We start from the raw sequence: 23,967 nt of genomic DNA, 5'->3' as shown, positions 1-23,967 counted from the left end.
AATATACAGTTACACAACTCTCTGCACGCATTTGCAAATAGTTTTTGCTCCACTAAGGGCCCCACGCACGTCTGCTTACAGTGAGACGTCAGTGAACTGTTTCAGCAGCTTCCTGATCTTAAAGGGCGTCTGATCTCCTATCGTCTCACTACAACGTTCTCCTTGTGGACACTCATAACAGGAAGCAACAACTGGGGGAAATGTGGAGGAGGAAATGGTGTTGAGGTATAAAAGGAAGCAAAAATCTGTATTTATTTGTCTGCCATGACTGACACACACGTGCAGGAATCTCCCGTCATTGTAGGCTCTCTGTTTCAGGACACTTAGAAATGGGAATCTTGGAGATTGGAGGAATCTGTTTGCTAAGAATATGGTCACGGGCAATTTACAGCTCCTCCATATCTGTTTTTTTTTGTTTTCCGTGTCCTTTTTCTCAGTCTTGGCCACAAGCCAGCAGTGTTATGTAACACTTTTTCACAGCTGCGTTCAAGCAGACTGCAGCAGCAGTTTTCTGGAGGTCTGCCGTCGTCCTGTGAAGAGAACCTCGAACGCACCACACGCCCTTTAGCACGACAGGGTACATCGAACAAAACAAAAAAATATTAATAACAGTCGTTTGATGATACAGTGACTATGAGGCTTGTGATGAGTGATCGTCAGTCGTCCCAGTAACAGCTGGAGGTGTTCAGTGATTGGCAGTTTGCCTCCCGGTGCATCAGGGTGGGGTAACGGCTAAATACCTGGCTGCTCAGCTCAGTCTGAACATAGAGTTAGATTTTATACAAGAGAAAACGGCATGAAGAGAAATATTAGCTGAAATGAACATTTTTCACTTTACACTTGAAATGTCCATAATAAAAACACAATCGTTGGATAATATTCAAATGTAATGATGTTTGCGAATGTATGAGTATCTTCCCTCTGTCATCAGTTCTCTCACACTTGAATGATTTGAACTCAAGCATGCCGTATTCATTTCCTCTCTAATGTGGCTTGAAAAACAATGTTTAAGTACGCTCAAGTCAGCTGACTGAAGTCCTTCTATGCTAAATGAGACAATGTTCGGCTACTCGATTTGCTTTATATCACATGCATGCCGCAGAAACGCTTCAAGGCCCGGATTCCATAACACCGTAGTATGTGTTATCACGTTGGAGGCGTACTGTTGGGCTGTGTGTGTGTGTGTGTCCCTTTTAGCACGGTAATGAAAACTAATCGATAACACACAAGAAAAGTACATTTTCTCATTGTATGCGCATCATGTGAATTCATCTTTGTGCGAGAGGTGGATCATGGGACTTTTGTGTGAAATCTCTTCATATCGCTCATCATCGCAAACATTTTTCACAGCGATGCTGATGTCAAGTATATGACAAACACTATTTTGAGGCCTGTCTTTGGCGTGGCCGGCGGGGGTTTTTTTTGTTTGGACTGAGTCTTTGAAATGCTTCGAGAAGCAGCTTCAGGAAACGAGTTACGTCACACAGCGATAGTGATCGACCCCGTCTGTTTCTAAAATAAAAAAAATAAAATGATATGAAGAGATGTCATGAGGATTGCTGGTTTAAAGGAGTCCTCTCAGGGCTGAGATCTACATGTAAGGGCAGCACTGTATAATGGTGGAACCATGAAAATCATATGTGTAATCATATGTATTATATTTATAGATATAATATATAGGTATACATGCAAACACATACAGCCAGTGGTCACAGTTTGCAGACAGTCTTTTCTGCCTCCGACAAAGATGAATACTTCCTTGTTCCCTCTGTGACTGTCGTTGGTGTGGAGGAGGAGGAGGAGGAGGAGGAGGAGGAGCCCAACAAGCTCTACTGTAAATGGGCCATAACTCAGCTGAGCTCTCTGATGCTCTCCCTCACTCCCTCCTCTTTCTTCCCCATCTCATTCTTCCTGTTGTTTTTCCCTCGTTGTTTTTCTGTTTCCTCCTCTCGTCGTTTCAGTTTGTTTGCAGCTCTTCTTTACTCTCCCCCTTTTCTTTTCTTTATTGGACTCTGTTTCCTCTGTTCCTCCAGCGGCTGAGAGTTGGACAGAACCGGCCTGTTTAAGGCTAACCTTTGTTTGGTTTCTGCGCTCTGAAGCTGCAGACCTGGGCTGCTCTCGCCCAAATTCCTGGCAAGAATCCGATTCGCCCGTTAGTTGCAAACCCAAAGGGGAGACGGTGCATATTTTTCAGGTGATTAATCCCGAACAGTTCAGAGAAAACAAATGAAAAGCGTTCCAGGAGGCGAGGTACTTCAAAAGGTATCGATCATTGACCTCATAATAATGTAGGAAGTGAGTGTTTTGCAGACCTAACCGCTCTAAGGTTACAACAAACAACCTTTTATTCATTTCTTATCACAGTTTTCCCTGAAGCTTCTTCCCAGCGGTGTTTCACTTTTACAAGTTTTCTTTGGACTTTGCTGTTTTGTGTCTTTGCATGATTAATTGCCTGCTCAGCTGCTTCTCCTCTGCCGTGGCACATTAAACGAGTTAAACTCCTTCTGCGACAGTCAAAGGCCTCATTCTCATGTCTGCTGTTCCCTCTCCTCCACAGTTCCCTCCCCACTGGTAGATCAGCCTTTTATCCATTAATTACAGCTGACACTCTCTCCCCTTTCCCCCTCAATCTGCTCTCCCCTGCACTCTCTCCCGCTTTCCTCTCTCTTCTTCACTCTTTCACCACTTGTTTCGTCACTCTCTCTCTCTCTCTCTCTCTCTCTCTCTCTCCACTTCCCGCTTGCACAGAACTCCTAAATGATCACGTTTGTCCGAATACATTAGCCATCAGTCAGCCCAGCTCTTTGTGATTTTAACCAATAACTTGTCATTACTGAGTCCAATGTGAATCCAAAAGCACGTTGCAGATGAACGCTGTGGACGTTCTAGCTGTTTATTGTGGTGGATGAACTCCCAGGTACATCATTTAAAGCACGTTTGCACACATTAGCCGACGCTAACTTCTCCGTGTTTGTACCGCTGGACGTCTTCAGACTGATGCTGGCGTAGAAGACAACACGGCGAGTGAGGCGGCTTCTCTGCACTTAGTCACGCTGTTCTCTCGGTGCTGTTGCCATGGCGCTGAACTCCAGGATTCACTCTTATTCCGGATATCGGATGCATGTCGAGCTGAAGTGAGCGGCGGACCTTCCAGGATGGAGGATTGATGAGAGAGTATTTCTTATCTCCGAGAGGAATTTGGAGGTGTAGTGGTGCGGGCCAGAAACCCGAATGAAATATCCTCCAGTGTGGGTGGCGTGATCATATCCATGCTGCTGGAAGTGTTTGACAAAAGGTCGCTCTCGTATTAAAGCAGTGGAAGGAGCTCTTGTTTCCAGAAATCATTTTTCCCACATGCATTGCCATTTTTCTTCTTTTACTGATATCCCCGATGTCATCAGTTTTAATTAAAAGAAATAGACCTTTGCGTTAGAATTGCAGTTCTTTTAAATAATGAATCCCGGCTCCAATACCCATGAGCCTCAGCTGCTGTTAGCTTGAATCAGGGCTGTAGTAACAAAACGCGGCCTCACAGATCCCAGATTTATCCAAATGATCCCAGAATCCAGACATTTTAAATGCAAATTGTGTCGTAGAATTCCTAAAATCTTATTCTCCGTTGGTTGTTGGTCGCACAACAGAAATGTGAGATATTATATTTGGTTTTTATGCTTTATGTTCAGCCTTTCTTTCTTTTTTTTACATTATTTTTTGTTGTTGTACATGAAAACTCATTTAACAGCAGAGCAGCATGTTGTTTGTGTATCTTGTAACAGTTTCACCAAGCTGGAATTTGGGACGCGAGCCAGTTTTGGTTTCCTCAGTTAGTGCTGGAACAGACTTGTGCTGTGTTAAACAAATCACCCGGCTTTTACACAGCTGATACCTTTTGATTTCCTTTTTTCTTTTAAGTAAGAAAACGATTTGGCAGACGAGTCGGCCAAGTCACGTAAGAGGAGAGGACTCTTATTTGGAGTCGAAGCCAGATGTGAGAAGAAGTGGGTGGCAGCTGTGATTGGGGGAAATATCTCATTACCATGACAACTAACAGACTTTAATTTGACATAGGTAATAAAGATATCTTATAGCCTTCCCAAGTGGGGTGAAAAAAAGTCAAAAATACAACAACTCCTTTATTTTCTTCTCACGTCGTTACCGGAAATAAAATCTCAACGACGGAATATTATTTCATATTGATTCATCGTGAAATCTGATCATTATTCTGTATCCTTGTCTAATAAGATTTCCACTCTAGCATGAACACTTTAACACATATCAATCAATAACTGACAATGAAAGTCTTGACTCGCCCAGAACAGGTGGCTGATGATTGAGAGATATAAAGGCATCACACTCTCATTGCTCCTCTGACTGTAGTTTAACATTCCAGCGGGTTTGAGCTCTGTCTGTGTGATGGCCATGGCTAATGGCATGGGAAATAGGTTTTTGATGGAGGAGAGACGGGGATGATTGATTTTTATATACGGCTCTGGCGTTTCTTTCCTTCTGCAGAGGCTGAACACTAACTTATTATCAGGAGCGTGATCTTAACACCTCAATATCATCACAGATAATTCTGTATCAGTACCTTTGAGTTACTGCAGTCAGTAGATAAGATGGATTTATTTGTAAATGAAAAGTAACAAGGTTGGGGCAGATGTTTGGACACTTTTATGAAGGTGGAAGACACCGTCTCAGTGCAGTGTTAGGATCCTGTCGGATCCCCTTTAAGGCTTCGGCATATGGTGTGCATTAGTCGTTTGTCTTTTTAAACGGCTGTGTGGCCGCTTTGTCATCTACTTTTAATGGTAGAGTATTATCCCACGAAACACTCCAAAGACTATCTGACACGACAGAAGAAGAAGAAGAAATAAAAAGTGCATTATTTTTTTATTTCCATCCCACCCGGTATCCATCAAAGTACAGTGAAATGGAAAAAATATATTTTAAAAGGTTAGTGCTCGTCGGGTCTCCAAAACGTTTCTCGGCTGCGATGCGGCGGGGGAGTGGGAGGTCTGTCCTTAGAGGATCTTTGCTCGGCGGTTGACGTGTGTTGACAGCGCTGAAATGATAAGAGCGCAGGACGGGTACGATTCCGGCTGCACAATCGATCAAAACTTGAATTGAAATCCCAATAAGGCCCACGCACTTCCCAGATCGCCGTTAGCGCAATATTTGTTCATATTTTACCGTTTTGAAATAAGTATACACGCCATATTCTATGGACAAAAACTTCCCACTGTAGTCTTTTTTATGATAGACCATGGTGTGCGTGTGTGTGTGTGTGTGTGCGTACATACATACGTGGGGTGAAATGGTGCACTCATGCTCCCGGAGCTCACCTCTGATGCACCGTTTTGTGGAGTCTGTGCTTTGTTGTGGTCGCTCCATTAATGTTGACCCGGTGGGGGGAGAGAAAAAAAAAAGCTACTTTTACCACTAATGGTTCTGTTTACATCCATTAAATCAGTGCTGAGGATGACGCTTTCCACCGCTGACGTGCCGGCAGGAGGACATTTCTGATAATTCACGCGCGGCTTAATATTTTCCTTTTTACATTCATTTTTTGAAGCTGCGTGTTTTTCTCGATCAAACCATTTGCTTCATACATGTTCTCAAAAAAATAATCTTATTCGCTTCTTGAGTATAGAAGGGGAATCTAATCACAAAGCAATAATGTTTTTTATTCCGTTCCACCAAACATGCAGCATGCTGTTGACAAAGGCAGAGGTAATTTCCCTTCTTACATACGGCTTGTTGTCGGTGCGATATACCCGTGGTTGTTTAAAATAACAGGAGCAGAACCAACTGAATCACCTCTCCGGAGCTCTTATCAAGCTCTTATTCCCTCTCGGATCAGCCAATGAGTTCACCTTTGTGAAGGCTAACATCTGGAGGATCCCTCTCAAACTCAGCCAGGGACAAAGATCGTCACTGAAGCTCTTCTTCCACTGGAAAGAGAAATGTTGTTGCTCCTTTTTTAGAAAAAAAGTCCCTTTATTTTGTCGCTCACCTGCTGTCTTTGAATGAGGCCGTAACAGGGAGGGCCATTGGGAGATGAGTTGGGAAATGTGTGCAATCTAGTTCTTTTCCCCTCATCATCTATTTATCTAATCTTATCTCGCCGTGCTTTCTTTGCTCCTTCCTCTTCATCTGCTCTTCGCCTCACGTCTCACGCCGCACCTCTTTGATTCTGTCACCTGAGGGAGGAATGGATAATAGGTGTCATGAAGAGATGTTTAGCGTACTTTCTCCGGGTTAATGATTGGCCTCTTTCATCGTGTGTGTGTGTGTGTGTGTGTGGGTGATAGAGGGAGAGAGGGCAACCTTATGTGACTTAAAACTGGGATAGCCAAATAAAAGTGGCGTTTCGTCCTTATGGACTCGGGGTAAACGTCGGCTTTGGTTTGATATCACCCAGAGAAATGAGGGCAGGAGAGTAGAGCCGTAGAGAGGGGCTGCAGGCGGCTGGGATCAAACTCCAAACACATAAAAAAAATTGAATTAGTGTGCAAAAATATTCCGAGAGCTGATTAATATGAATAGGGTTTTGGTTTTTTGTGTGTGAATAATGTGAAACTTTCTTCGTTTCAGCTCCTCAGTCACAACTGGATTCCACGAGTTAAAATCTGGCAACGAAAAACCTCAGTTTGGCCTCACTTCATCATCGCAGGCACTCCGACAGCCGCTGAAAACAAACATTGCTTCAGTTTCTTAATACGTGATAAATATTTAACTTAGTTCTGTTGTCATCCACACGACTGCGCTGCGTTCAGGGGTCGCGTTGTGTTCTATACTCGGGCCTTATCTGCTTTTTCGACCACATTTCTCCGTCTCGTCAGTGGTTTTGTTTCCACAGCTTGGCCTGCAGGCTGGGTGAGCCGCGCAGCCTTGTTTTGTGTTGTCTGTCATGGTTCGCCTGCTCAGCCACTCTGGCCTATTTTACTGCCAGCTAAAAATAAGATGCAGATAGGACAACAGTTAGAAAGGAAGAAAATCACGATTAGTCATGACGACTCAGACTTGCCTGAAGGAAGGTAAACACCTTCACAGTGATTGTATCAACTGATGAAAATTAAATTAGAATTGTGTCTTTTTTTGTCTCTGTATCTGCTAACATATGTTTATTTTATATGTATATTACATTAGAGTCTATGGCTATTATCCTGATTTCATATCAGGTTAAAAGAAAAAAGTATGTATTTTACAAATATAGGTGTAATGCAATTTTTTGTTACATGATCGATCAAAGGGTGACACTATGAAATGATTTTGTATCAAACACCTCACAAAACAGTGTTGTCAACACCTACATTCAAGCAGATGAACAGACTATATTTGACCTAAATTAATGCATATTGAAGCCAATTAAATTTGCTTCTTGCAGTTTGCTTCCGAGCTTACCGACGCCCGATCATCAACATCAACACAGCATTTGGCACTATGCTGTAAAGGTGTAAATTGCATCTGAATGCACGAGGTGAACCGTGAGGTGTCCTCACTGAGTGTCTGGCCAAACGAGGACTTATGAACCACAAACCAACCACAACCTGCTGTCGTTAAAGCTCAGTGGAAACGTGGCGTCAGCGGGCAGCTGGCGTGGTTGAACCTACTAGTTTCTTTTTGGGAATGCTGCCAAAGTTTGCTTGTAAAAAAAACAAAAAAACGGGGCTAAATGTTTCTTAAACTGTGTCATGTCATGGTGCCCTTTTGCTTAAGCCTCCAGTTTTATATTGCACTGTCGTTGGATGAAGAAATCCCTGAGTAATTGTTAACTGATGAGATTGGCTAGTTGTGTGTGTGTGTGTGTGTGTGTGTGTGTGTGTGTGTGTAGAGCAGGACTTGCTCGGACGCACAACATTTAAATATTTAATCCTCATGAAAGAACACACACTTTTATGAAGAAGCAATATGTTGTGCCTTCACATACAGTTTGTGATCAGAGTGCTATATTTGGCTCCAGCGAAGCCGCTCGCATGAGCTAACAAGCCGATGCTGTGCTGTATAATGTATGTGGGTACACGGTTTATAAATACAGTGAACCTTGAGAGTCGACTGCAAAAGCAGAATTGCTTTTCCCAAGCTAACCTCTGATAACCCATCAGGAAAGAAGGAAATATTCTAATCTACAGTTGCATGTGAATGCATCATTTAAGGGGACCTGAACTTCCAACTCGTACATTTCCCTTGCAGACTTTAGGCAGGGAAAAACAAATATTTGAACATGTTTGTAACATGTTTTCTCAGAATTTGTCATAAACATAAGTCAGTTGTCATCAGTGATGAGGTATCTTGTCAGGAGAAATGGTGAAAAACATAATTCCGGGCATAACGCCTGGAGCTGCGTCCTCATTCCAGGCTGCTGTTAAAAAAAAAAAAAAAAAGCTTTGTTGTGTTTGCACAGACTTCTCCATGACAGGAAATTAGTTTGGCAAAGTGATTACGTTGCACAGTGGCGGCGTTCACCACTCAGATCCGCTTTGAAAGCCGGCTCTGCCGTATTACATCTGCACGGTCTCACGCTCCGCCAGCGATGGAAGAAACAAAACATTAAAACACGCCTTCCTTTTGAACCTGTTCCAATTCCGATGTGGACGACCCGACCTTGTGCGGCATCCTGCACGGCTGCGCTTTTACCGCCTGCCTCCTGTCCCTCTGCATGTTCACTTTGCATCTTCACCTTCATTAATTTTATTTTCTGCAGACAGAGACGTGGGCGTATGTAAATGTAACCCTCCATTAGTCAGCATAAGATGTCACGGCTCTGCTGCTGCTGCTGCGGTGGACATTTTCTCTGCATTCCTCCCCACCGGCTGCCTGCATGCCTTCCTGCCTGTACAGTATGTGTGACCTGTTTTCCATCACCAGCAGACTTTTTTGGCAGCGGAGACCGAGAAATACCGACTACAGCGGGGGGTCGGCCTCAACGGGCTCATCTCTAAAAAAGACAATTATAGAGATCATCACCGCAGAAAACGCTGAAGGCTACAGGCCTGTCCACGCGCCCGACCCCAATCCAAATACACAAAGTACATAATCCCAGCAGCAGATGCGGCGCAGCGGAATAAGATCGATGCTCGGTCCGCATCGGTGCCAACTCTACTCGTCGGCCGCTGGCGGGCGGTTTAGTGTTAATTGAATGAAAAGGAGTCGATGGCGACGGCTAGCAGCCTCCGCTCCCCTCAGACGCCGCCACTTATTCTCAGAAGCTGTTGTCAAGTCGGACCTCGGGGGCGACGCTGGACGCACAGATCGAGTTTCAGCTGGTTTTTCATACACTGGGCTGAGATTCAACAGTCTCTCGTCCCCCATCCCCCCCTTGTTGTATGTTTAAACCTTTTATATGTTTGAGTCCAATAAATGTAGGCCAGACTGTGGGTATATTCTTTCTTATCGCCCCACCGCCGCCCCAAACCACTGCTTTCCACTCCCTTTTTCTTTATTTAGCCTGTTTTTTTAAGTTGCTGTTGTTTCATTGATGCATTTTTGGCGTTTCGTGCCAGGATACGAGTTTTTAGCCCAAATTTGGAATTTCTCTCCTCCCGACAGTCGGATGTTGATATCATTTTTATTTATGTTTATGGCCTTGATAAATATTTATACCACTGTGGAAAGCTCTCTGTTATGTCATCGGAGTTGGCTTACTGGTCGTGTGCTTGTTCACGGCATGAAAAAAGAAAAAGAAAGTGACGAATGCAAGCAAACTGTTGCCACAGTTGCCCTGTTGAATCATGTTATCATAGCGTTGTGTTATTAACAGTCAATGCATTTGTGGTGACAAATAAGGATTTGGTGGGGGAAGAAAGTGGTCTTTACAGTGCTGTTTGGGGGGGTCAATGTATTAAGGTGCTAATTATATAAGGGCACTAGGGGAAATGGGTGCTGTGTGCCCTCAGGCCCTGGTCATCTATCTGATTTAAGGAACACAATGTGTCAGCAGCAAATCAAATCTGCAGGGAGCAATTGAAGGTTCCCTTTCTGTCTCTCTCACACACACACACACACACACACACACACGCTCACACACAGCTTTATTCCAGCAGTGTGAGGATCATCCTCCCAGGTGGTGGTGGGTCGGGGTCCCCACCAGGCTTGAAACCCAGCACTGACATGAATCCCTCCTCCTCATCTTCGTAACGGGACTTTGTTCAAAGATCGGCTTGTGTTTTTATTACAGCTTTAATGAATGGAAAGTACAAGTTGAAATGATCGCTCCGTTAATTGATTATCCCACTCGTTGTACCTTTCCGTCGCTAATAATCAAGTCAGGATGATACCAAATTGTAGCTGCTGCTTGGTACTCATTCAGTTGTGGGTGAGAGGGATGGCTTTCTTTCCAACATTTTGGTATTTGATTATTTCATGGGTCCTTTTTGATTAAATAGTCAATGGATAAACAAATGAAAATATTACATTTATTTAAGCAATCAATAATTCAAATGCTCTGCCAACAAAAACTGATAAATGTGGCCGCCCACAAAAGCAAATGAAATATATCAGGTTTATTATGCGACTAATATGCAAACACGACAGTTTGAAATAGCCACGGGACAGATGTACACACACGTCAGCTTCAGACAACACAGAGAGTATTGGGAGATGTTATGACTGTGGATCGTCCTCGTCTCGGGTAAAAAACATCCCGACAAACGTTCTTTTGTGGCGAAACAGAACTCATATTGATGTATCGGAGATAAACTTGCGTGATTGAGACGTGGTCCTGCGTTCAGCTCCCTGTGGTCTGCACCATGTGGCCCAATTTCCTGTAGAGCTCCACATTCCAATACAGCATAGCTACGCTCCGGGGAGTGTGACCTCATCTAGCCTAGACCCGTACCCTTCTCAGAGGGGAACACTGTCCTCCATTTAGTTGCTTACAACCGCGCTCTTCAGCTGGGGCCCCCCTGTTAACACACGTTTCAGTTGACACTTTATTGTAATCTTTTCTGGGCTGCTCTGCTCACTCTGCAGTCTTACAGAGATGAGCCTCCTGCTGGATTTTACCGGCTGCATGTCTGAAATACAGTTTGACATCTAGATAGACTCGAGCAAATATATATATATCATATTCAAGAGAGAGATGACATAAGGCGTAACAGCGAACAGCCCTTGAATATACCCCGTCGAGTCTCATAACCTTGGTGGTTTTTAATCAGTTATTAAATACAATACACTTGTTTAGACATCATCATCACCGCGTATCCACAATATCCCGACGATCTTTCCAATACGACTGTAAGAATAATAATCAGACATATGGAATTATTGCGCAGCCTTGAGGCCTTTTGTAGCTGCGTGTTCTCCTTCGTGTCTGCTCCGGAAAGAAAGGCGCTTATTGAGTGTGGATTTCTGTTATTTATTTGTGCGTTGAGTGGGATTCCTGCTCTCCGTAAATGCAAACTTGAGTCGATTTAATGCCTGAGTGAAATGCATCGCTTCTCAGCTGCACGTTACTAGTTGATTTGTGTTTTTTTTTTTATTCTTTCACTGTATTTGGCATCTTCCTTTGCACAGTGTTTTATATTGTATGTTAGCAACCTGTGTGAGCCGTCCACATGCGGACACACATCTACACGTGAGTTCTGTTCAAAAGAGGGAAGTTGTGTTTGGGGGCCTGATGGAAAGACGGGGGCAGCAGAGCAGACGGCTGTAGCCGGTTTATTTCGGAAATCTGAATTTCAAAGTTCTCCGATTGGCTGCCAGTCACAGTGGTAATGACTGTTAATGAGATTCACCGTGGCTGCTTTACTAATGATTCTTTTTGAGCATCTGTGGCGGCGTGTTACAGCAGAGAGAGAGAGAGAGAGAGTAAGAGAGAGAGAGAGAGAGAGAAAGAGAGGGAGAGAGAGACAGAGAGAGAGACAGAGAGAGAGAGAGGGAGAGAGAGACAGAGAGAGAGACAGAGAGAGAGAGAGGGAGAGAGCGGTATAACATGTGGAAATAACAACAGTGGGATAATTGGGATGGCACAAACATCAACTGCCACTCAGAGTGTGTGTGTGTGTGTGTGTGTGTGTGTGTGTGTGTGTGTGTGTGTGTGTGTGTGTGTGTGTGTGTGTGTGTGTGTGTGTGTGTGTGTGAGTGTGTGTGAGTGAGAGACAGAGGAAGTGAAGGAAAATGTTCTCCTGCCGCTCTGACTCACCTCACTCACTATGGCGCTCGCTCATCACAGCAGCGTGAAACAGAACCATAATAAGCCTCAATATAAATCTGTGTTTGGATATTTATTTATTTTATAATGTTGTCGAGTTGAAAAATATGCATATATGTATCCTACATGTACTGAACAACTACAACAATGGAGGAGAAATGATCACAAATAGATCGGCGCATGCATCCTCTCCTCCAGCTTCATCCAGAGCAACTCTTTAGCCGTCATTTCCTGACTTCTGTGAATAATCCGTCTCATAGCAACCGGCTTATAAAAATATAACAAAACGCTGCTCCTTCTGTGTTCTGCACTTAATGACAACAAGTATTTAATTAGATTTAAAACTGTCATCATAGTCATTTAAATATCACCCGATCAAAGATTTTGCTAGTTGCAATTATTTGTATTTATCTATTTATTTTTCTGTGACTAACCGACCAATAAAAACTTGGTCGGCTGAGACTCTTCTCCTCTAGTAACGTTTGGTCAATGATTAGGAGGCAGCCCTACAATGCACCAGAGTGTGTTCTACCAATTAAGCTTATTTATGCAGCAATATGGGGCGAGGAAAGAAGCGGCTGACGTGAAGATTGAAGCGGCAGCAGTGCGTTAGAGATGTTGACTCTCGGTTGTGATGGTTCGGGGGCGCGTGGGTGAGAGGAGTTTAGCGGGAGAAAAACAGAGAGAAGAAAAGAGGAAGCCATCACACAATCACATGATGATTTCTGAAACAAGGGTCGCTTTATGACGGCGCTCCTCTCGAGGAATCAAAGGCTCCACTCAGCGATTCAAAGACCACATTAACGCACGCACACATTTAGCGACACACACATACGCTGTGTACACCGGCTAGGTGAGTTGGATAATCCCATGACTTGCCTGACCTCCTCCATACTTCCTGCCAGTAGTGACACTCAATTGGCTGAGCACGGCGGGGAGGGGAGGGTCGGGGGGGAGGCTGCCCCAGCAGCAGCAGCAGCGATATGAATATTATATAACCATGGCAGATGAGGCGGAGTGAGGAGGAAGGGGAATGAGCAATAGGAGGGAGAGAGGGAGGGTGAGAGGAAGTGAGAGTAGGGAAGAGCAGAAAGGGAAAAGTACAGTAAAATGTCACAATAAGGACACAAAAAGAACAGATTTTTTTCTTACGCAATAGGCTGATGATGCACGCGATATATTAAATAATTAAAAGATAATAATTTGCCTATTAAATGTGATGTGCTGTTGCTACTCCAGTGTGAGGATTTGCTGTGTTTATCCCGTGTTTTCCCTTTTAAATGTAGAATACACCCCCTTTCTATATGACTGTGTCCCAAATCGCTATGTCGCAGACTATATAGAGGTCCGACTATATAGAAGTCAGAATATAGTGAGCATAATTATACCCTGTAGTGGATTTAAAGTATGCCACAGTGCATCGTGTAAAGACGTGTACACCCAATGTTCTCTTAGCAAGCAGCAACTACCATCATGCATCAGTGAAGGAAGAATGGCGGAAAAGGGGAAAAAGCAGTGCCGTATTTTTATATTTATTGTGTATGCATTCTATAGCGTTCACATCCAGGCTTCGAAAGCATTGGCATGATAGCTTGCACCTATTTTAGTACAGTATTTTTGAGTATGTATTTTAATGTGTCATATGTGTGTGTGTATGTTGGATGTGAGTGGACCATCTGAGTCCATAATAAAGATGTATTTATATAGGTCTCCAATGATGACTTGCCTTTCAGGAGCTCACTTACTACCAGAGGATTGGCAGAGCGTGGAGGATGTTTATAATGTAAAAAAAGAAAACTAATATGATATATAACTATTCAGCAAAGATAAAGATGTCACAGAATATACAATAAAATCCTATTTTCTTCATTTCTACCCACTCAGGCTTTCTCAGTGCTGTCTGGAGTTAAAAAGAACTGCAAATTACAACCAGAAACAAGCGATTGGCATCCACACAACAGCTTTGTCATCAAACGTGTTGCAAAACTAGATTCAGCAAGATAATACAGTGTAGACATCAAAATGGAGATGTTGATTTTGAACAGCCACACAAACTATTCACTTAACATTTAATATAAATAAAAGCAGCGCTGACGCTGACGTTAGTTTTCCCAAATGTCTACTGTGATGTGTTTGTCCAAGTCGGTGAGAGTCCATGTTTTCTTCAGGCCTCGTCGCTGTGAATGTTCTCTCCCACCGATCAGCTCATACTTTCTGCTCCCACTCATTGGCCCGAAAAAGCTTTGATCTTAATGGAAAAAAACCAATCCTTTCTGTGGTTCCCACTGTAGTCACTGATCTACGATTCCCCAGTGACAGCAGGTCGGCCCGGTTCAGGCCTGTCCTCAGGCATTCTCTCCACAGTTGCTGCAGGCATTTCATTTGATGTGGACCGTCGTTTGTGCTTTTCCACCACCAAATACAGTATGTGCATGGAGATGGATAGATACATACTGTCTGTAACGGATTTCCGGCTGACCTCTTAATATGGGCAACGTGCTGTTAGACTGTGTTCACATACAGGAAGAGGTGTTTGGAGGTAGGAATAAAATAAAACTTCTGCCACATTTGTCATTTTTAAGAACCTGCTGCTTGACTGGTGTGCAGTGAAACACACACATGACTTGCCTGTGACTATATATAGCGTGCATGCGCGTGCATGCGCGTGCATGCGCGTGCATGCGCGTGCGTGTGCGACTGACTGATTAGTGCACGTATTTATTGTGCTCTGGTCCAGTATGGAGGCGTTCCTAATGAGGCATGAGTCTCGGCTGCATGGCTCGGAGCCCCACTCAGGGAGTGTTGGCTCGGCGATGGGAGCAGCATGGGAGCATGTGAGTTAGACCAGTAGTGTGACGGGGAGGTGGGGGTGTATAAATGTTTACTTCAAACACCACCCCGTGGCCGTTTTGCATTACCAGCATTTTTAATCGTGAACAAAATAGAATTGTGTACATGCAACATTTGAAACGGCAAGTTTAATGATCTGAAAAATAAATAGTTTGCATACTCCCTCCTTCTTTTTACCGGTGGCTGAGCCATCCCAAGACAGCGACAGCAGGTCAAGCACTGGCCCTGTAATTATTGCTCAAAGCGTCTTCACTCCAATCCAGCCGGTAATGAGAGCGCCAGAAAGATGAGCCCATAGCAGGACACCATATACTCCTCATAACACAGGTTCAAACAGGGCCGTTTCTATAAATACCCTACTACTGCCAGACGGACTGATCCGGAGTTAAGACCGGTACATATTAGAAATCATCTGCCAAAATTTCCAGAGTGCCGGTGTTGCAGATAAATTCAAAAGTAGTGTGTGCACAGGTCAGATTATGGGTGGGGAACTCTACAATTATTAAATAGCAATACAATCTATATTGCATGACATCTGGTGAAAATGACTGTGAGGTGTAATATATAGATTTATTTTATTTGGGGGTCAGAGTTTAGTCGAGGTTGATAACTGTACCGCCTTCAGACTAAAAAACAGTTTTGAGTTTCACAATGAGCCACACATCGTCATTTCGACACAAGTCATTCAGCCCGCCAGCTCTGCGGTTGGGTTAAATGTTTCATGTTTGAATAAACCTTCTGTTGTCTATTCATATTTGACTTCACAAAGATAAAACTCTTTCGTTATTGCGACAGCACCAGAATGTGCCGTTTTTTCTTTTTCTGGTTTCAGTTGTGCCTTAACGTCTCCAAGATGCACATGCAGATACACTGTGTCTAAGTGACTAATGGGGACAACAATTTGCTTTTAATTGGTCCAGTATTGCGGGAGAACACTGCAGCCAGCCGCCGCTAAAGGGGCTGAGATCTAATTGCGTAAGAGGCAATTCCACATCATCAGTTTCCGTCCACTAAAGAGTGCTTCCTTTTGTCACCGACCTGCTCGGACTGTTATTAAAACTGTCTGACAACATTATGGAAAAGACCCTACGGAGAAATAAAGCCCCTTCCTTACCTTTGGCTTGATCTGGTCTGTCATGTGACTTGTTGCCAGGAGACAACGGTGGAAACGGTGTTCAATTTCGTGGCTGAATATTGATGATTCGACAATGTGAGATTTTCATTACGAGACTTGTCGATCAAGTGAAGGGTAGAGGAAGCGTAATGTTGTCAGACATCAGTCATCTCCCTCAATACTCCACCATGTTCCACCCATTAGTCACTTCGACCCAAAACCATGGGAAAATAGGGTCCATGTAAAAAAAAATCCAAATTACCCTTTGAGCCGTCTGCAAGCCAGTGTGACGCTATATTTTTCAGACGACTGCCAAAAGTTAAGCTGGCATCGCTTTCTGAATCCTGCCACTATTTGAAAGCAGTCCGACTGCGTGGGGAATGATGTTGGCCGCTTCAACCTTAAGCTATGGCTAAACTTCTAAGATGGACATCTCCCAAGATACACCACACTCTACTCCCACTTGGACTCGGTCCAATTTACATAAGCAAGTGTCGTCTTTCCGCTGGCCATGAGGGTCGCTGTGAGTTCAGACCTGCACTTCTTTAGGGGAGATAGGCTATAATAAGTCCCATTTATATGATGTGGCCGTGATGCACCATCAGCACCAAGATATCTAAAGGCCCGATTGCAAAGTCATTCGCATGCTCAGCAAGCCAGCTCTTCTACGTGATGCTCATATACATTCCAGTGTGTCCGCAGCCAAAACAAACCATTAAGCCCTTCTAATGCTGTCACATTCCTGTCATGGATTACGCCGGAGCGTCGGTCTAAACGCCTGTTTGGAGTCTGTTTGGCCACAACACGCCCCTTTAAACTCTCAGCACACATGGCGCTCTGCCTGCAGTCCACCTGGCGAATTGGTGTTGGTTCCTAGTGGAGCGTTCGCACGGCGGGCCCATGCGTCTCAGTTACGTTTAAGGTCTAATTATAGACAGTCAGGGATAATAACAACTCTGTGTGTGTAGGCAAGTCTCTCAGGAGATTTAAACAAGGCCTTTAATGCGCATCGTAACACAATTGGAGGCTCGGAGTGAGATTTAGAGCTTAGTCGCTGCACAGGAGGGACCTCGTCAGCGATGGGCTTCACTGGGTTTGGTGAGAAAACCGATCGACGAGCTCGTTAAAATGAACAACAATGTATCGCGATGGAGCTTCGTTCAAAGGCAAACTCCCACAATGCTCCTCAAAGTCTCTCTGTCTCTCTGAACATCATAGGTTTGCATAAGTGATTCGCCTTTTTCAAATTTTCCAACCAATCACACGCCTTTTACGTGATAGTTTGATTCTTAAAGCCATAACACCCTCATTGTGAGCTTTTAAACTCTTGTCCGTTTCACCACGAAGACTTCAAATGGAGAAACAGTAACAAACCGTTATCTGTTTTCACTTCACATATTTCCCCTCAGTCGACCGGATTTGTCCACAAGGGTTATTATGTCTCCTATAAATAGGACAACATACCATTGAGGCTGGATATACCCATAAACTCATCTTTACAGTCTCTCTTCCCTCTTATCTCTCTCATCTCAGCTTGTCACCCAGAACGGGAGAGAACGGCGGCTCCGTGGTGCCGGGCCAATCCAAGCCTGGTGGGCAGACGCACAAGATCTGCCTGGTGTGTTCGGACGAGGCATCAGGATGCCACTACGGGGTCGTGACCTGCGGCAGCTGCAAGGTGTTCTTCAAGAGGGCCGTCGAAGGTGGGTCCCACACACCTCCACCCACCTGCATGCACTCACCCAATCACTCCGATACGACACGTGTAAATGCCAGAAGCTTCAATTTCAACGTTGCTTTTTTTTTTCTTTCTTTCAAGAATTTCTTTGACCTTTTCTTTTTTTTTTTTAAGTAATTTGGAACCAGCGAGTTCAATTCAATTCAACTGAACTCGCTGATTACGGCCACGTTCATACCGGGGCCGTAATCAGATTAGCATATTCATGTCCGTGCGTTCTTTAGTACGCAGCCTTCCTACATGTGCGCCTTATAGCGACGGTGAGCAGCCGTCGTGTTTGTACATTTTGTCCTAAGGATTCGTATCTTTTCCACTTATGTATAATCAGATCTCGGAGCTGTTGGACAATAATGAAACAACCCCTGCTGTTTCTCTCTTCTTAGGCAGCAGAGGAATTATTATTAACCATAATCCAAGGTCAGAGTGGAATCGCAGGGTGGTCACTGTTGAGCTTTAGGAGACGCGTAACGTTCATGCATTTTTGTGGGTTTGAGTCCTTCCTCTTCTCTTGCCTTTCCCTGTTTGTCCTGCAGCAAAGCAGGGATGACTTACAAGTAACTATAATTGAAAACCAAACAAGAAGAGGGAAAAGCCCACTCATGAAACCCCGAGGAAGATGGCAGACTACTATTATAACGAGCTTGTAAGACAGCCATTCTTCTGCTTTGCTTCAAGAACATCTTCTACTACAGTATTCGGTTCTTGTCTCAGGCAGTCTGTGCATCAGGACGCTGGTCTCCAATGTAAAAAAATCTCAAGATGGGAGTAGCAGGAATGCATCTGACAAACAGAGAATAATTTGTGTTAATGCATCTCTGCAATGCATTCCATCTCCGTCTGCTTCTTCTCCTGTTCTCTTTCTACATTCCCCGTCTTTGCAAAGCCGTCCCTACAGATGTGCAATTAGTTTGAAAAGGAGGAGTGAGTTACTGTCCATCGATTATTGCACCCAGGGGAACGATAAATACACCGTCCTCTTATTTACAATTAACCCAACACTGGGACTAAATGCACAGAAATGAGCCACACTAATCTCTGGTTTTCAACGTCCAATTAGCCTCGTGCTTCTCTTTATGTATCCATCTTTATCTGTCGGTTTCATCTGTAACTAACGCTGCTCCTCATTAATAGTTAGTGAACTCATTATTATACGATCTACTGTACAATCAAACATTCATTCTGGGGTACGTCTCCTAAAATATGTGTAAAGATGTAGATTTAATTGTAAAATTCAATTGATTTGAGCTAGACAATCTGCTAGAGTTAATCTCCTGAGTTGTATGATTGTTGACTGTTATCTAGCATATTGGCTTTTGATGATGTGGCGCTGGTGTAAATGCCAAGCGCTGAAACTGTTTTATTGATTTATTTTTGGTTTTCTTTTGAAAAGAGCTGCCTACAGTAGTACTGAGTGAGTTATATGTGTTATTTTTGTTTTTCTCCCCCCTCTCCATTCTCCGGTCGTTGTCTCTATGGTGAAGGATGGAGAGCACGACAAAACACAGATGGTAAATAAACGCACTTTTAATAATATACAAATCAACACTTATTATAATTATGATGCTGATGATGATGATGCTGCTGATGCTGATGATGGTACCACCCTTGATTTGTCCCTTCCACGCTGAAATATGACCAATCTGCTCTGTCACATGCATTAGCCTCTTCTGCCAACTATCTGTTAATGCATGCAAATGTTCTGATTTGGTCATTCAAGTCAGCGTAAATAGCCTGTGAGTGATTTTTGTGTTCTTCAATCTCTGCTTGGAATGTTCCACCCCACCGTCCTCGCAGGTGGTAGATCCAGTGATTGCATTCACAACCTAATGAGACCTTTTCCGTTTGCACTTGACCCACATAAATCCCCCGAGATCTGATGTCAGACATCACCTCTCATCCCCCCCCCCTCCCCTTTGTGCTGTTCATGTGTTTTATTTACTCTGTGTGCATTTCACTGTTTCTACTAATAACTGTATTAAAGCCACATCCAGGTTTCTGCTGTAAAAAAAACATCCCACTGAACTGATATTATTCATATTCTTCAAGCGCCAAATGAGTAAAAAACAGAGCCCTGTTTTCAGAGAAACTAATTCTAAAAAAAAATATTTTTCGTCATTTACGAAGTAGGAGAATAAAATAGAGTTCCATTAATTTTATCTGATTGTTACGTCATTTTGGGTGTTTTCATAGCAAGCGTAAGCACGTTTATTTTTTGAGTGTGACCCACAGTAAACACAAACAACATGCATAAATTACAGGTCATAGTTTTGATGATAAGGCCCTTTTTTCACGGGTTGTGAAATACCCACAGGTTTTTATATCAATGAGAAACACATTAACCATTAAGTCACTTGTATGTTCATACAAATGTAAATTACAGTTTGTTTTTCAGATTGTAATTTAAATGTTTTGGTGGATTAATAAGGACATGTGCTGGTTATAACTTCCCTTACAGACAGTCAGTTTAATAAGTATTGCTGAATACAGCTGCTCAGGTTCAAACTCTACCACCCGACCTCCAGCAAACATTAGTTGCAGCCCTACAATGTGTTGGCCACGAACCCAGCTCGAGGCTTCACCGGGCGGTGCTGCCAGGTCCTTGTTAGCAGACCAGGGTGGGATACGGCAGGGAGGATATCAGCGGGATTCAGCTGGCACTTTAACACCACAGATGGCTGTTTACACTGTTGTTTGCTATGATTTCCTGTAATATCGGCAATGGCTGCAACTGGCAGGCCCCGGGCTGCTATCTTGTCATCACACCACCAACCCTGCAGATTAATTTCCAGTCCATGTGTAATATAATTATTTGTAAGTTTGAAAGAGGAAAATGTCGAGAGAAACACTGGATAAAAAACATAATTATGATATATATATTTATGTGTGTGTGTAAATTGGGCATTGTGTGCCTAACAACGCCGCCTTCTTATACTGTGAACTTGACTTTTACACTACTATGTTGAAGTGCAGTGTACAAACAGACGGTTGTTTGTTGCATCTTGATTACAGAATGGATTTAGCTCCAGTCGCCACCAACACAGGGCGCTGCTGTTCTGCAGCGTCATTAAGCTGAGCTAATCATTTGCTTGATGTCCCAGATTCAGTGTTTGCCGCTGCTCATAGTACATGCATTTAGCCTGCTGTATTAGGCTCAGTATTCACTCGCCTGTAAGCAAACAGAAGGAGGACGAAATAACGTAAAGCATCATATATGAGCTCACGAAGGTAACGGTACAAGCCGGTGTTACGGCCAGCATCGTATGTATGACTGGGAGAATAAATACACACGTATAAAAGTGTTAATGTCGTCATATTAAACACATCTGTGTTATTCCAAAAGAAGGGACCCTTTTGGAAGAATAATGTTTTTTTTTTTAACATTTATGAGAAAAATCTGACACTTGACAGCGTATTTAATTTTCAATGTTTGTAGATGAATTAGGTCCATAATTGTGTCGACTCACATTACTGGCAGGAACGGCAGGACAAACCAGGTCAAGTAGATTAACAGCATTTGAAGAGATGTCAGGATTAGAAATATCTACCCATCCATCTTTGTTAGTTTCTATCAGCCGATGTTATTGTAATACATTTTATCATTATTTTTCCGTTTTTGAGTTTTATGACAACGCCAAGCATCGCCAGATGTTAAGAACAGTGGCGTGTCTAGAATGCATGGCCAGAAAACTTGTGATTTGTGTCTTGCACTATTGGCCTGCCCGGTCACACAATAGTGAAGGATCACAAGACTATTTTATGGAACTGATGTAGACGCATGGCTGAACACAGTGTTCAAAAACTGTCCCGACTTCGTCACAACGAAGGTTTGAGAATGTTCTCGGTACAAAGGCCCTTCTTGTTTGCATTTCTTAATATGCAGCACATTGTTCTGCTATCATGTTGGACGATGCAGGAAAGTCAATTACACATCCTACCGTATTATTTTTGACATTCTATAATATGGCGCCAGCAGAAAATATTGAATGCCCTTTAGTTCAAAAAGCTGCATCAAACACATGATATTTCAAAGATCAGTAACGACGTTTATGATCCCAAAGGGCATTTAGTCAAGGCCGTTGACTATGTGTGTAAGGCCTTCTTCTTTCAGCCAGTGATGTTTTCTTTGTGGTCAACACTCTTCTAAGTGTTTGTACATTAAGGAAAGGCTGGCAGAGGCAGAACAAGGGAAACATATATTGTATTATCTCGTACTATGATCCCTGCATCAATTGAGAATCCAGTGCCAACTTTCACGAATATGAAAATACTGCACATGACAGGGTTTCCATGCTGTTATTATGGAAAACCTGTAACATGCAGGGTTTCAGTAATCCTTGTGTGGCTCTGCTCTATAACGAGCAACCCTATTATGCCAGAAGTGACTAACGAGCAGATCTTCTGCCTTACTTCTCCATATCTACAGTAATTGCCGATGGGGGGGAGTGTGCTTTCATTTAGTCATCCAGAAGGGGCTTATGCTCTTTTCATAAGAGGTGCTTGTGAATTCCCCGTTTTTCAGGATGGAGAATGGTACTCACAAGGCAGGGCTGCGATCTGGCTGTGTTTTTTTCAAAAGTTCAAAATAGTTCATCTCTCCGTTTGCACCTGTTAACAAATGAGTGACTAAAATAACAGTCTGCTATTCTGCCACCTATTTGCTTCGTGTTTCTGCGGTGGCGTCTCTTTCTCTGCCTTTTGCGTCGAGTCTTCAGCTCTTGAGGAATCCAGTAGCTGAAAAATATTATATTAGTATTAATATTATATTAGTCACTACAGGCAATGAAAGTGGATGGTGTGAACCAAGCGGCTGCTTTTCTGAAAACCCTGTTTTCCACTGAGTCGATGATGTCAGCAGCAGATGTAAAGTTCTCCGTGGGCTCGGTGACACATCTAGCACATTAGAGGTTATTCCGCTTCATTATGGCAGTTGGATTTCATAGTACTGTGAAACTTAAGGAGAAAGATGACCATGGGACGCTCGGCGTGATGTTATGGGGACGTCCCCTTCTTAATTTGGTTTATTAGATTCATTTGGTCTCAGTCTGAACTCCAAAGAAACATTTGAGATAGAAAGATAAGACTCATGTGACACTCCTCAGGCTTCCACATACAGTAAGTACGCGATAGAAGCAACAATGTTGTACTGTGGCCGGCTAATGCTGGCGAACTGGTAACATCACCACACTAATAACATTAAACATGGTACACACTGTGATATCAATAGCATATAAAAGGCAATATTGATGTTAATAAAAATGTCCTTAGGATAGTTTTTGCCTTTATTACAAATATTATGGAAGTCTTGTTGTCCAACTAACTCATCAGGAGGTTTGAGGCAAGGCAAGGCAACTTTATTTGTATAGCACATTTCATACACAAGGCAGACTCAAAGTGCTTCACATCATAAAACAAAGTGGAAAAAAATAGAAGAATTAAAAGAAAATAAAGGCAAAATTAAAAATTCATTACAGAACGAAAAGGAGAATAAAAACACATTTGCAATAATTAAAAACAGTGCAGACATTAAAAGATTTAGCAGAAAGCTAAATCTTTCTGAGATGATAACAGCACTACGGTCTGTCTTAGTTTAGAGTGGGAGGTCATTTTTAGATTTACTAGCATCTAAATACTCACTACAGATCTCAAACAGTCCCCAATAAATTCACTCATTGCTTCTGTTTGAGTTTGACCAAAACCATAGTGCTCAGTGATGTAAGAAATATATTAAGAGTCACGTGTTCAGTAGTAACAAAGTCACAGAAAAGGTAAGGAAGTCACAAAAAAAAAACGTTTGATGGTAGTCAACTAATATTTATCTATTGCTGATTTTTATTTTGTTTTATTTGTATTGATCTAATCCAGTTTTATCTCCAGTTTATATTCCTGCATCCTAATCATGTACGGCAGCAGTGTAGATGTATTATGAGATGGGGATTTGTACTCCAGTACACGGGCCTCACTGTGAATGTGGATTGTGTCTCATTGCTTATGCCGTATGTTCCAAGTGCAAACACACAAGTGAAGCAGTCCAGAGGAATGCTGCAGGCTTGTCAGGCTTACTTCATAATCAGCAGGGGGTTAGTGGTCATAATGCACACTGCCCAAGCTAATCCT

At 43.1% G+C, this 23,967-nt stretch overlaps 1 protein-coding gene across 3 annotated transcripts in view; it reads left to right on the top strand.

Annotated features, from left to right (window-relative positions):
• The window catches only part of LOC311025221 (glucocorticoid receptor-like), a 61,611-nt gene that overhangs the window by 18,575 nt on the left and 19,069 nt on the right, over window positions 1-23,967 (top strand). The window contains exons 3-4 of one of the 3 annotated variants that reach the window (XM_084028042.1): window positions 17,661-17,818; window positions 19,335-19,361. In XM_084028042.1, the coding sequence (XP_083884168.1) occupies window positions 17,661-17,818; window positions 19,335-19,361 (185 nt within the window). Of the gene's footprint in view, window positions 1-17,648; window positions 17,819-19,334; window positions 19,362-23,967 lie in introns of all 3 variants that reach the window. The other 2 variants (XM_084028041.1, XM_084028043.1) reach the window with 2 other exon arrangements.

Source organism: Eutrigla gurnardus, assembly GCF_963514095.1.
Source record: "Eutrigla gurnardus genome assembly, chromosome: 15".
Lineage (NCBI taxonomy): Eukaryota > Metazoa > Chordata > Actinopteri > Perciformes > Triglidae > Eutrigla > Eutrigla gurnardus.
The sequence above is the reverse complement of the archived record's forward strand: the minus strand, read 5'-3'. Positions and strand labels throughout refer to the sequence as shown.